Source organism: Ciconia boyciana, chromosome 10 (genome assembly GCF_034638445.1).
Source record: "Ciconia boyciana chromosome 10, ASM3463844v1, whole genome shotgun sequence".
Lineage (NCBI taxonomy): Eukaryota > Metazoa > Chordata > Aves > Ciconiiformes > Ciconiidae > Ciconia > Ciconia boyciana.
The window spans coordinates 35,099,747-35,113,764 of NC_132943.1; the positions used below are offsets into that span (position 1 = coordinate 35,099,747).

The window sequence follows — 14,018 nt, forward strand, 5'->3', positions numbered from 1 at the left end:
ATTATGGCAGCAGGCTGAATAATTATGATACATTGCTGCAAAAGACAGAGCACAATATTTTTTTTCCAAGTGCACTAGGACATCTTGCCATCATCTCAAACATAAAAAGCACTAGATTATTTTTAAAAAGGAAAGTGGATGTTATCTTATTCCAGGGAACTCATTTGCATAGGGACATTTAAAATTAATAAATTACTGTGTTGAGCAAGCCTATTTTGTGCCTGAGAAAAGAAGCGAATGTGATTTAATTCACAAAGTTCCATTTCTTTTTTTCCTCTTGGTAAAGTAGCTGATGTGGGGATGGTATTTTTTTTGTGCAGTTTATATGGAAAGACTAGCTTGAAGTTCGTACTTGGAGCGGCTGCAGGATGAATGTAGGCTGGGGCTGCAGCATAGTGGTGCCAGACGCTGTCAGCTGACATTGGGTGTCTCATTTCCCCCAGCTCTGGGGAGAGTGGGCTGGTGAGCTCTCCCTTGAGCGGCAGCAAGCACTTCCTTCTGAATTTTCACTCCCAACGCCCACCCAAACAGTGATTTTCAGGCGAGTTAGTTGCTTGTGCGCATTTTCTTCGTTGTAAAGAGGCGCTATATTTGTAAGATCGAGAGCAAGGTTTTAAGGGTTTTAAAAGAAGGGAACATACTGTGTCAAGATAATTAATAGGTCAGATCTGAGCAGCTGTTAATGATGAGGTATGGCTGTGGTGGTGGATGGCAGCGTGGCTGCTGGCAGCTTTGTCAAGGGCAGGGTGTCTGGAGCTGTTGAGCAAAGACTTGGGAGAAATCTCTTTTCTCTCATCAGGGCTGGGTCTGAGCTGGGATTTATCAGCACGTTTCTTCATTATGAGTAAGTAGGAAGCCTGCTTAAGGACTTCATCCTCACAAGTTGCTGTGGGACCTCAGTTCTTGTTAAATGCTATTAGAGAGGGGGAAGTATCAGAAAACCTGCTAAAGCAATTCTGCACTTTTAGAGGGAGCAACACCGTTACCACCCCATTCCTCCTGACTTTGCAGAGGGACCTTCAAACCTCTGTAGATGCTGCAAACATGGCTGGGCTGAGGAAGCTCCCTCTTCCCCCAAAAGAGCAACAGTGGCTGACCCTGAAGACTGCAGATGAGTAACGTAGACTGTCCCTGGGCTCATCCACAGGATTCGGATTCCCATCCCTAGTCAATCACTGAAGCTCTTCCACAAAACTCAGGGCATCCTCTACCTTTGCTCCACAGGTTGATACACTCTGGACCTTTGATTTCAAATAAGAATTGCTGCACCAAGTCTCTATCATGCAAAGCAGAAGAGCTTTGTTAAGTAAGTTCCCAGTGCTATGGTCTGCAGCATATCTTTGGGTGAGCTGCCAAGGAGGTAAAAGGAGTGGGGGACACACACTTCCAAAAGGGGTTGAGAAGGTTAAGGACATACATTTGACCCAAGAATCCCTTTCCCCCTTCATAAATCCTCTGAAAATGTGATGTGTAAGGAGTCACTACCTCAATATCAGCGAGAGCTTTTGGCTGCAAATTTGACTGACCTCAGCAGTATTAAAAGATTAAATTATTAGGTAAGTCAATTCTCCTTAACCACTGTTTCCAATGAGATAGGTGTCAAAATAGCTTTCACTGCACATCATTCACCATCCCATCCCTTATTTGATGAAATATACATATATATATACATTTGCAGGACCTCCTTTGGTCCAGTGATGACTGTACACAAGGTATTAACACTGTACATGAGCCAGTATTTTCTCATATGAGCAGTTGTTATTTCCATAAGCTCCAACATTACATGCTGTACAACAGTGAAAATGCTAACATGTGAATTTACAGGCTGTGGCCCTCTACCTGTCCTGAAATCACCTAGAAAGTCTCACTGATTCAAACTTAAAGAACGACAGAATTATCAGCCCTGCAGAACTGATTGTTAAGTGCTTGGCAGTCAATTTTTGGACATAAGAATCCTATTTTTGCCTAGATTTTTATCTGATTTCTCCAAAGTGGATTGCAAGAACTTATGTCTGGAAAGAATTTTCTGGGCACTCCAGGCGGTACTTCATATAATCCTCATCAAGGGCACTAATGGATTTATTTGTTTGTCAGCAGAGCTACTCCACACGTTCAGTTGTGTAACAGAAGCTCCACACTAGCTCAGATGGGAGCTGGGGACCGGTGGGGGCCACCCAGAGAAGAATCTGGCTGCGTTGTTCTCATCACTTTCAGAGTCAGGTCCTGCAACCAGGCAGACCGTTTCGACTTTTTAATTTCAGCCTTCACTGAGATATTTACCCGGGAATCCTATGGTGCACATTCAGCTTCCAAAAACTTTGAAGTAAAGGCATAGCTAAACCAGAAATTAAAATAAAAAGAATACAAAATATATTGGAAATAACTCTTCCACTGCGTCTTAACGGAGGACAGGAACAGCCATAGACATTAAGGAATTTAGACAAGATAGCTTTAAATAATTTATTTAACATTTCAGAATATCCAGGTAATTTCAGATAATCCATCAGCAAAAGCAAGATCTCTGAGTGGGTGGTTAGTCACACTGGATGACTTTTCAGGATCCAATTTCTTACCTCAGTGAAATAGCTCATTGTCTCGGCATCTCCCTGCCAGCCACGGAAAGGTTGGAGAGCAAGTGTTCAACTGGGAGGCTTCTAGTAAGCAAGATGATAAGCTGTTTCAGTCTACACAAAGTAGCATCTGGCCTCAATGCATTTAAAGATAATCTGTTTTGACTAGTATATCTTATATGATAGGCTATCATGTCATGTTCTGGCACTAACAAAAGATGTGAACAATACAAAATGTCATGTTAGGCTAAAGATGCAAAAAATGTTGCAGAAATGCAAAAGACGTTGGCTTCATCAAAGTGACGTTTTCTATCAGAAAAATGCTTCAAGAAAAAGGCTTCTGAATACAGTTGATCTGGAGGGTGAGGGTGCATTTCTTTTTTAAATAAAAAGGGGAAGCATTTTGAGAAATATGGCAGGAATTACATTTCTCCAGAGATAGGACAGACTGACCCAGTCGGTCCAATTTTTATCTTTAGGCTTTTTAGTTTCTGTCTCAAATTCTAGCCGTCACAAAAAGGTACAAATCTGTCTTTTTGGTGCAAGTAAAACTTTCACACACGGTTGCCAATAACAATGCAGCAAGTCTAATGTTTGAAGAGGAGCTACTGAATTTAACTTTACTGAAACCTGACTAACTTTGAATTTGGTCTGTATTGTTGCTCTATGAATACCGATCTGCTGTGCTTGGAAAACAGTGGGTAACTTTGTATTTAAGCTTTGCTCTCTGTAGGTGTAAGGTTGGTGTGGTGGAGGGGCTTCCTACTTCAGTGATAATACAATCTGATTAGTGAGGATTGCCTCCAGTACTGAATTTATAAATAATCTGAAATTATAATAAGGGGGAAGTCTTAATTTATTTCACTTAGTTTTACTTTTTTGAACTTTGTACAGTTCTTATTTGATTCATAATTTAAACATGTTTTTTATGCATATCCTCTCTTTTTAGAAATTATTTATAGTTCTTGTTTCATAGTGATGTGAAGTCTGTGATGCAGTCATGATAGTATCTCATCGATGGCTGGATTACTGAAAAGTGCTCAGATCCTTCAGGAATGAGAGCTGTCAGTTTTAACATGAAGGAGCTTTTAAAGCATATCTTGGTGTTTGGGTCTCTATTTTGAATCTGAAAAGATGTTTTGTGTAATGAGAAAAATAGCCTGTTTTGAGGCAGGGCAATTATTTTGAGTGAATTCAAAATGTGCCAGAAGAGGAGGGGAACTTTTTTGTCTGAAGTAAATGATGCTTTCATTGTGGCCTGTCTTTCGAACGACCAAAATGGCAGATGAAAATAAATACAAGGTTTTTCCCCCTTTCTGCCTTTATGTTCCATCCCTAACGCTTTTAGAGGAGTCATCAGTCAAAGTGAGGGACTACAGACAATTTGTGTCTAAGTTTTGTGGTTTCTTCTTAGCCAGATGACAAATGTTCCCATATGAAGTGTTTATCCTATGAAGTGCTAGCAAAGCTTGGGCCATCTCATTTTTGATTCAGTAAAGCATTTTCCATCGTAACATTACACTTAGAGGTATAATTACAAGTTCTGCAGGATCCTAGATTTACTTTAAAGTATGCTAGAGACCTTTTTAAAGAAAACATGATTTCTACCCACATGATTGCAGGAGGAGGAAAAATCATTCCTCTCTTTACCAGCCCTACAGCCTACACACAGTGAGAGCATCTGCAAGTCTGGGAGAGGTCCTGGTCCCCCTTTCAAGTCCTAGCAGATTAGTCTGTCCTGAAAGTAACGATCTCCCTCACCATCTTGAAGCGTGCCTTTAAAAAAAAAGAAACCAAATGGTATCCTACCGTTTTAGCAACACTGCTGGCTTGTCTGAGGGAGGAGGGATTCTCACGCTGGTTGGTGGTGGCGCACGGACATCTCAGAGATGTCTTGGTACCTGAGAAGGAAGGATTGGAGTTACACACACAGAGCAGTTTCCTGTTCTTCAGAAAGGAAGCAAACTCCCACTAATGGAAGATTTGAAGGAAACAGCATAATATTTTCCACAATAGAAAAAATGTGTATTAATAAGGATCCTATATTTCTTGCTGCAGTTTTCAGGACAGATATATATTTGAATGTGGACCATAGCAGAGGTCCAGCACACCCAGAAGTCATCGGGCATGGTGCACAGATGATCACTACATGTGTATGGAGTCCAACAAGTCCTGAGCACATCAGGATCAAGTCCATTGATAGCTGGCATATGTCACACGTTTTTTCTGTTCCAAGAAGATTTCCAGGTGAAAAAAAGGAACATACATGAAATCCTGATGTGATATTAATTCTACATATATGTTTCACATGCTGATAGCGAGTGCCTCACCTAGAGGGCAATAGGTAGCCAAAAATGTTTAGTGCCAGACCAAATGGACCTTCTACTCCCACCTCTTTCCAGTAGCAGAAATTCCTGGGCGAGCTCTCGAAGGAGGTTATGCCATGCCTATAGCATGCCTCCTGTCATCCTGTCCTGTCTGTGCCATCCGAGAGACAGCTGTCAGCCAAGCCCAGGAATCGTCACTGAACCAAGATGCCCACTTCTGCGCTGCGTTGTCATTAACAGCCTTCATGGCAGCCTCACACAGGTACCCCAATGTAAGCAGTGAACCAGGAGAGGCAGACAGGTTTGTGTTCAACATATGTGCATTTAAAAAGATGCAATAATGGTCCATAGTGCAGAGGTGCCGAAAGTCCTAACGATGAAAGAGAAGTTAATGCTGTCTACGGGGATGTAGAGGTTGCCCTGTCATTCTCATTTGCTAGGAGCTTGTGCTCACCTGTTTTAACATAAGGACAATATAACCAACTTTATTAGTGCAAGTTGTTAGAGACTCTTAAAACTCTCCTTGGACAGCAATGATAGGAAAGAAATTCATTATGAAAATCGGAATCTTGGATCTGCCACACACACTTTTCCCAAAGGTAGGATAATACCTAAGCATACATACTGCCGTCACGACTGGCTTGGAGGCAGAACACAAACTGCAATAGTTTCATAACACTGGGGGACTTCCTTTGGAAGATACAAATGCTTCAACTTATTTGTGTGCAAACTACATTTCCTCAGACATCTATGATGAGATCTTTTCTTCTCTTTTTAATTAATTGTGGCTAGATGATACTATCACAGAAAAAAGATTTTTACCATTTGAGATATCGTAAGTATTGGTTAAATGGAAGAATTTGCCAAAGTTACCCAGATTAATTAACACCTTGGTGGCCTACAAAACTCATGTGAGTCTATTGCAAGTGACGCTCTGCATTTCAGCCCATGATGTAAATGTTGCGCACATACCTGTTTCAAAACTACATGAAGCCTCCATTTTCCTGGTTACATGGAGGGAAGTATTTTCCAGGATTTGCAGTCTCAGTGACTATTTAACAGCTGCAGAAGTATGCATAGAAAGTCAAACTAGTTCAAAGGTACCATGCTGTGGGATGGGGAGGAGGCCAGAGGGCTCTGGGGCATGGGCGTGCAGCACTGATGAGAAACTTCAGCTCTGGACTCCTGCTCCTCTACTTCGGCCATAAAATTGTCTTTCTGAATATGCTGTATTGAATGACCAAATGTATTGTAATGGTATATTACATGCAAATGTCCTGAGTCTTCCTCCTAGCCTTGCCTGGGTGCAAGGAGACAGTCCACAGAGCATAACAGAAATGGTTAGGCATTTTTCATGTGCTGTTCTGTAATCAGTTTTTGAATAGTCAAATTATTTTTGTGGTGTCTCATTTGCTGTAACTTGACAGGAATTAGATGTTCAAACCCTTGCTCTTGCTTCCCATAAACAACATCTTTCAGCTCTTGTTCTTCTGATTTTCCTTTCTTTTATAAGTTGAGTTCTTTCCATCGTTTCACCTTATCCTGCATTGTCAGGTTAATGTTCCGTTCACCTGTGTTCACAGAGAATGCAAATAAACTGGAAGAAAGTGCAAGAGGGATCTACATCCCTTGTCCAGAGCATTACAATGGCTTCTGCATGCACGGCAAGTGTGAGCACTCCACTAACATGCTGGAACCGTCTTGCAGGTAACCCTTCTCCTACCAGGGATGAAAGGCTACACCCATGAAAATACTGAAACACTTAATCTAGATAAACTATGGAAAATAATGGTAACCATGGGTTATACTACAAAACCCATTAGACTTTAATTATTCAACAAAATCCCCGTTTTATGTGGCAAAAGTGTATTGATTTATGCACAATGTTAATTGAATGTAAAAACATTCAGTAACCTTCAGTTATATTTAGATGTATTTAAGAAGCACTTCACAAAGTGCTCAGACAGCCGCTAGGTAGCCTCCTCAGTCTGAAGAAGAGGAGTGCCACCAGGGATACGTCCCCACTGTGGCAGGAGTGGTGCTCGTGGGGCAGCAAGCTGGGGCGAAGGTGGCTCCTTCGTGCAGGAGGTGGCTTTGGAGGAGGTTAGGGCACAGAGGAGTAATGGTGAAAGCATGTGTTTCTGCAGCGAATGCCTTCCTGCAGAGGTGGGGATATTACTTCTGAAGTCCAACCAGCAGCCTGGTGGCAAAGAAAAGGACTACCGTGCATGAAGCAGCATTTTCCTGGGATATTGGGCTGGGAGAGCAAAGATACAGACCAGGCTTATCACCCAGGGCAGATCCTCAAGCCAGCATCTCCCAGCTCCTGCAAACAGCCAGGGCACGTTTTGCTCTTTGCAGCCGCTGCACTTTAGGTTCTCCATTCAGATGGAAAATGTCCTTTCCTCAAGCTGCTGTCTGCTGTGGGAATGCAGGAGAGGAAAAGGGTGGAAGCTCAAGGCTTAACCCGTGCCCCACTAACACTTCTGAGAAGAGCCCAGCAATCTGGCTTGGTCTCTTATGGTTGCTGCTGCCATTGACCTGGATTTTTGCCTGGGCTTCCTGCCTGGGCTTTTTAGGGGAAAGAGAGCAAGAGCTACCATGGGAAAACCACTCTCTGTTCCCCAGAATCACAGAGGGGAGATGTCAGGCTGCAGGATGGGAACTGGTGAGCAGCGCAGCAGGTGGCATTGGGGTGGATGGTTGCAGCATCAACACGGGAGTTTTTTATAGCAACCAGACAAAATGTAAATGATGTATCCACTTGCAGGAACATCTAATCACATTTCATATGGAGCTTGGATGATTGCTTATCACTTCCTTAGGAGTAATCTGCATAAGGAGCCACAACTAGATGGCTTTTCACCCTCCCCCACCTCCCCAAAGAAAGGGAGAAATCTAAAATATGTTGTGCAAGGAACTAAATGGATTCTCATCATAACATGCAAGTAGTTCCACTTGATGCTAGGCGAGTCCTTGTCCCCTGGGCACCTCCTGCCACTGTTGCAGTGTCGTTCACTCTCACAGACCTCAGTGACGCTGAGGACCTGAAACCTTCCCTCTGAGAGGTCCAAGGAGGCACCAGTGCTCTCTCTGGGGGGCCCATCCTGCAAAATAAACACATAAGCGTGTACTTAATCCACTGGTATTATTTTTTTCAGATATAATTTGTTTCTTTGACATTCTTTGAAAGCAGCAGGTATAACTGGAAGAAATATTTTTCATTTCAGATGTGATGCCGGCTATACTGGACAACACTGTGAAAAAAAGGACTACAGCGTTTTATATGTGGTTCCAGGTCCAGTACGATTTCAGTATGTCTTAATTGCAGCTGTGATTGGAACCATCCAGATTGCTATCATCTGTGTTGTAGTCCTCTGTATTACAAGGTCAGTATCTCTGATACTTTGCAATAGAAAAAGAAAAGACTTTTGTTTTTCCTACTTTGTGCACTGATTATACAGATTTCTGCAGTGACACTACTGATAACAAATACTATTTAATTCACCCACAAACAGAAGATATCGTCTGGTCCAGCCAGCCAGTGCTGCTTTATTATTATAACTGAATTTTTACTTCCATCTTAATCAAACTTAGGTAGGTGCCTACAGCAAATGAAGTTTCCTGTTTTGTATTCAGATGCTTGGACAAATATTGTTCATATAAATTAGGGGAATATAAATACAGCAGCTGGATCAACACTTAATAAAACTAATGATATCTCCATCTGGTTTCCTCAAGGGCCCATTCCCTTAGTCCTAATCAGGCAAAGCATACAAACTTTTAAGCCTATTTGCAATCCCATTGATTAAATGATTTCATTAGGCTCGTATACATGTTCAAAGGTACCGCACATGTTTTAAGGTCTTCACTAGATGGTGGCACACCAAGCCATATATGATTTATTTTTTCTTTAATGAGGAGGAAGGGTTTGTTTGAATGGCAATGACAGCCCCGGGGTGGTTCAGAACAAGAGGGGTAAATGCAATCCTTCCCCTCCTACACCTGCTGCTCTGTTTCCCCACTGAACTGGGAGGGCTTGGGGTAAGTTCTGAACTTCAGGCATCTTCAGGCTTCTGTTAGAAATCACAAGGTTAAATTCACTCAGCTAGCAACACTGATAAATCACTCTTTGAGACATAAATTTATTTTAAAAAGACAAAAAATAAAAGCCAGATATCATACCTCTGTAGAAAATAAAATCTCTAATATATCTTAGTCCCTACATTGCACTACCTGGCTGGAAGACAAGTGTAGCATTTGTTTCTAGAAAAGACACACACAAAAAAAATCGTAAGTCCTTCTCTGGCCTAAAGGCATAAAACAAAACCATCTGATGAAACCTAGCTACTTGTTTGGCCAAGCTGAGTCCATCAACTCAACAGTAAATGCCAAATGAGGCAATAGATTATATTGTGGTGATATTCACAGAAGTAATTCAAACAACCCAAAATGTAGTGTGTAGTAAGAAAAAGAAGATGGTGTAGTAATTGATAATGGACCAAATGCTCTGTAGCATTTTGTCGAGTGGCAGAGTACTTTATATTGAAGAACGAAGACAGTGTGCTCTGAGTGATCTGGTACTGCAATGCAAATTACCCATCACACTGTTTTCATACGTAGATGGTACCTTTTCCCCCATACACTTTGTAACCAAGTTAATGTATGATCTTTTGACTTTTTTCTGTAATGCATGTAATTACTGCAGAGCATCCTCCATCCCAGCATAATGATTCGAGATACATTTGCAAAAGTATACTCTTAAGTGGCCTAAGAGAAATCCACAAGACAAGAGAGCACTGTGGCAGCATATGCATAAGTAATTGAGTTTTTGAAGTCATCTGCTTTGGAGAGCCTGACTGAGGAGAGAACGTGACAGGGTTTGAACTCCACACCCTGAACTCTTGAAAGCACTAAAAACACCCTACTAGGTGCCTGGGAGAAAGCAGGGAAACTTCACTCACTCAGAGGCCACTGTGGCCAAATTCTTTGCTGCTCATTTCAGTCCAGCTTCACCTAATTAATTTATCGCATGAGTTTGGTGCACTGTGTCCAAACCTTGCATTGGAGCTGCATAAGACTACCATTTAAATCTTATAGCTATCGTTACTGTTGTTGCTCTTAAAATTATACCTGTACAGTGGTGCAAATCTACGGGGTGTCCTCCATTGCTGGAAGGCTCTGAGCAGTTCCCAGGCACGTTTAGGGCCATTGTTGCATAGACACTTTAATCTGGGTAAATGAGCTGTGCTGCTGACAGGGACGGTCTGCCCTTGCCCCCTCCCCTGGCTCCTGGGCCCTTGGTCCTGCCAGTGCTCTTGTGCCATTTGTGTAGCCACACAACAAACCCGGTCAGGGGACAGATTCAGCTGAAAACTCAACTAACAAAACTGATTATTTGTTTTTAAGCGGCTCAATTCCTTGATGAGGTTGGCTGCCTGGCTACTCATTGCTAGTCCAGCAATGGATAAGCGGCTGGGGTGGAGGAGTAGGGACCAGAGGCCAAGAGGCATGGATGGAAGGAGGTGGAGCAGTGAGGCACAGTCCCTATGGCTGAGGACTTTTAGCTCAGAGGTAGGGCAAAAGAGAAGCAATGATAAAAGTGAAGGAGGATGGTACGTAATATAGGTATGGCCTAGTGTCATAATGATTCTCAGCAGTTTTCTTTACAGCTTTGTATTTTTAGTGCTTCCCTAATGTTTAGTCACAGCAGTCTTATTTATGTGAAGAAATAACTTGATTAAAAATGAATGCATAATATGTTTTACCTGCTATGAATCACATCGTGAGTAACTCAAGCTTGCAAGCAAGCTTCAATGGAGGGAGGGCAGGCAGCCTGTTCTCCAGTACCTAGTTTACATTGATAAAACCGCTGTGTTCATAAATGAAAGCATCCCCCACACAGAGCACTACAAAGAACTTTTGATTAAAGAGTTAAGGACCAAGGAAAAGCTGTCACTCAATTTTAGCAGATGATTAAGTCTAAAAAAGCTGGTTAAATGCCAACGCCCCTCTTAGGAAACCCAGATGCACTTCAGACACAACCTACCTGTAAATGCAATAGCATTGCATTTAAGCAGTCGTGGTGTCAGTACGTGGCCCTGGGGCCTTCCCAGGCTTCCATCAGTTGGTAGCGTAGTGTATTATGCAATTAAAACATGGGCAGTTTTGGTTAAAAGATGCTTTTTCATCATCTTAATTGGAGTAATCTCTACGTTTGAATGTATTTCTCTCGACCTTGGACTAAGTGACTATAGTGATACTGTCAGTGTCAGTTTTGGGAAATCGCCGGCGAGATGCTCGTCTCCTTGCTTCCAGCTGGAACAGTCAGTATCCACCGTTCTCTGGGAATGCCCGGCTGCATCCCCTGGGATTGCTGACCATCCTGGTCATCCCCCAGCCACCTGGTACCTCCACATTTCTTACAAAACCAGTCCAGTTGTGCCCACTGTGGCTTCCCACGCCTGGTTCCCCAACCCTGCTATGCATGGCTGAGAAAGCAGGGCTGTGCCTTCCGGTGTAAATCCTCATCCTCTGGGACTTGGGAGGAACCCTTGGTAGCTTGGTCAGCCCGTGTGGCTGCAGCAGGATTTAACAGTGCTGTCTCTCAGCGTGTCGAGGTGTCGTTGCTGTCTCCCGTGGAGTGCTGTGAGGTCCCGCTGTGCAGTCTCCGGCTGAATGGGCAGGAGAGGCCGCCTGGGGACAGTCGGGGCTGGGAGGCTGTCAGCATGCACATGACATGTGGCTCAATGAATCAGCCCTGTGTTTGCTAACAGCAGCTCCCAGACTCACTCAGAAAGTTTGATCGCCTTTTTAGGAACACACGGTGAATAATGAGTTTGTCATGAAATCGCAAACCAGCTAAAGTCTGCATTAGTTTCATAATGAAAGCTCTGCCATGACCTCCGAGAGCACTGGAGACGCAGGCTTATTTTTCCTGAAGTAATGATAGCAGCCTACTTTACTGCTTCCAAGAAAGGAACGAGGCAAAATATAGCGCACAGCCATACAGTTTCTCATGAGGGGGTGGTCCCGTTGGCTTAAAAGTGAGGCAAGTCAGGACAATCTGACCCATATTTTGTTAGACACTTATATAACTGTATTTCAGCATTTTGAAATGCTTCATAAGTCCTTATGCTCTTGTTTAGCTTTTCAGTTGGCGTCACAAAACTATAGCATCACTCCCATTCAACAGGGAAAAAAAATGGCCTCTTTGATTTTAAGGGGTCAGTAAAAATTTATTTCACTCTATTTTGCTGTTAGTTATTTGACACAGAGCTGAAGGCAAGTGCTTTGAGCTCTCACTGCACTGAGAGGGTGGGTTCTCCCCAGAGGGTTTCAGAAGGTGCCACTGAAAGCCTCCCTGTAGCAGAAAAACAAGTTAGCCCCATATAAAGGGATTTTTTTTCCCGTGTCAGTATGGTCTGGAGTATCGTGAGGCTTTCTGTCATGCCACTCCAAGCAGGTGTTTCAGTCTTGCTTGTGTGGAGGGCAGAATGAGGCGCACCCAGGCGAAAAACTCGTACCGAGCTTCAGCTGAAGAAAGAGGACAAACGCATGGCCAAATTAGGAATAGCTTCTTCCTCCTCCCATGCAAAATGTTAACTAGGTCACCCTGGGTAAAGGACCATTTTTATTGCTGGTTGTTTTTTGTAGCTCACCATTTTCCTACTGGTACCACAAATGCAAAAAGTACGACCATTTTTAGAGGGTGTTGGTCACCGTGCTGTGGTTCTGCTTGCTCGACAGTTTCTACTGTAACGCCCTTGGCTTTCAGCTGCTTAGAACTTCCTGCAGCCTCCACCTGGGGCTAAACTTCTCCATGCTTCCTGTCTAAGGGTGCCCATCTTTGGAGGAACCCAGGAACACACTGTTATCTTTCCATCAGGGGGAAACGCTTCGTAGCATCCCCATAGCCAATGCTGCTGCAGGTAAAAGGTTGAAACATGCCCTTGCTGAGGAGCACTGTGAGGTCCTGAGGCAGAAGAGATATGCTTTTGCAGCCATTCAAAGGAAAATAAGATTTTGGTCTTTCCAGTGTGATTGCTTTCTGCACTAAGCCAAGCAGCTGTGTGAGGAGCATAGCGTGGTGCAGGCACCCGTGAGTAAGTAGCTGCTCTCTAATGACCTGAGCATGGAGCATTTCCATGGAGACTAAGAGGGATTGCAGACGCTTAGGTCCTCCCAAAGGCAGCCCCCACATCCACTTTGTAAATACTTCACAGACCTGGGACACTGAGCAGGTGAGCGTGAGACCGGCCTAAATCTTCCACCCATGCCTTGCTGAAAGTAATTGTGTTATTTAAAACTGAGCCGAACTGCAACAACCGAGAGATGCGGTGCAGTAGGAGCTGTCACAACGCAGTGGAGTTGCTGCTGCTCGCCGGGAAGGAGCAGGCATCTTAAAATTTCCCGTGACATATATTTGCTTACAGTATGTTTTGAGGGGTTTGTGGGTTTTTTTGTGGTACCGTTGCCATTAGCCAGCCCTTTTCATGTCATTGAAGAGGAAACGCACTGAGGGCCAGCGATGCCCCTCTCGCCCTCACGTGCCCTGCTGCCCGCGCCGCCTCTCGAGCAGACGCGTTGTTAAGAGCCGTGTATTCTCACAACTCTCTTTTCCAGGAAATGTCCCAGGAGCAACAGAATCCACAGACAGAAGCAAAACACAGGGCACTACAGTTCAGACAACACAACAAGAGCATCGACAAGGTTAATTTAAAGAGCGCATGTTTCCACAATGGCAAAACTAACTGCAGAGAGCTTGGACTACAAAATACAGTATTATAGACAAAAGATTAAGACAAGATCTACACATGTTGCCTTGCATTTGTGGTAATCTACACCAATGAGAACATGCACTACAGCTATATTTGATTATGTATGGATATATTTGAAATAGTATACATTGTCTTGATGTTTTTCTGTAATGTAAATAAACTATTTATATCACACAATATAGTTTTTTCTTTTTCATGTATTTGTTATATATAATAAATACTCAGTGATGAGAAAAAAATTGCCTTTCTTAAATTTGCTGTATCTCATAGCTGTGTATAGTCTTGGGATATTGTATATGGACACTAACAAATCTCTTCTTTTTTTTTTCTTTTTCCAGTTC

At 43.1% G+C, this 14,018-nt stretch overlaps 1 protein-coding gene across 1 annotated transcript in view; it reads left to right on the forward strand.

Annotated features, from left to right (window-relative positions):
• TMEFF2 (transmembrane protein with EGF like and two follistatin like domains 2) overlaps positions 1-13,754 on the forward strand; it is a 134,648-nt gene extending 120,894 nt beyond the window's left edge. Inside the window, exons 8-10 of the mRNA XM_072874427.1 lie at positions 6,481-6,604; positions 8,128-8,286; positions 13,523-13,754. Of these exons, the coding sequence (XP_072730528.1) occupies positions 6,481-6,604; positions 8,128-8,286; positions 13,523-13,619 (380 nt within the window). The 3' untranslated portion in view covers positions 13,620-13,754. The remainder of the gene's footprint in view (positions 1-6,480; positions 6,605-8,127; positions 8,287-13,522) is intronic.
• Positions 13,755-14,018: the final 264 nt, after the last annotated feature.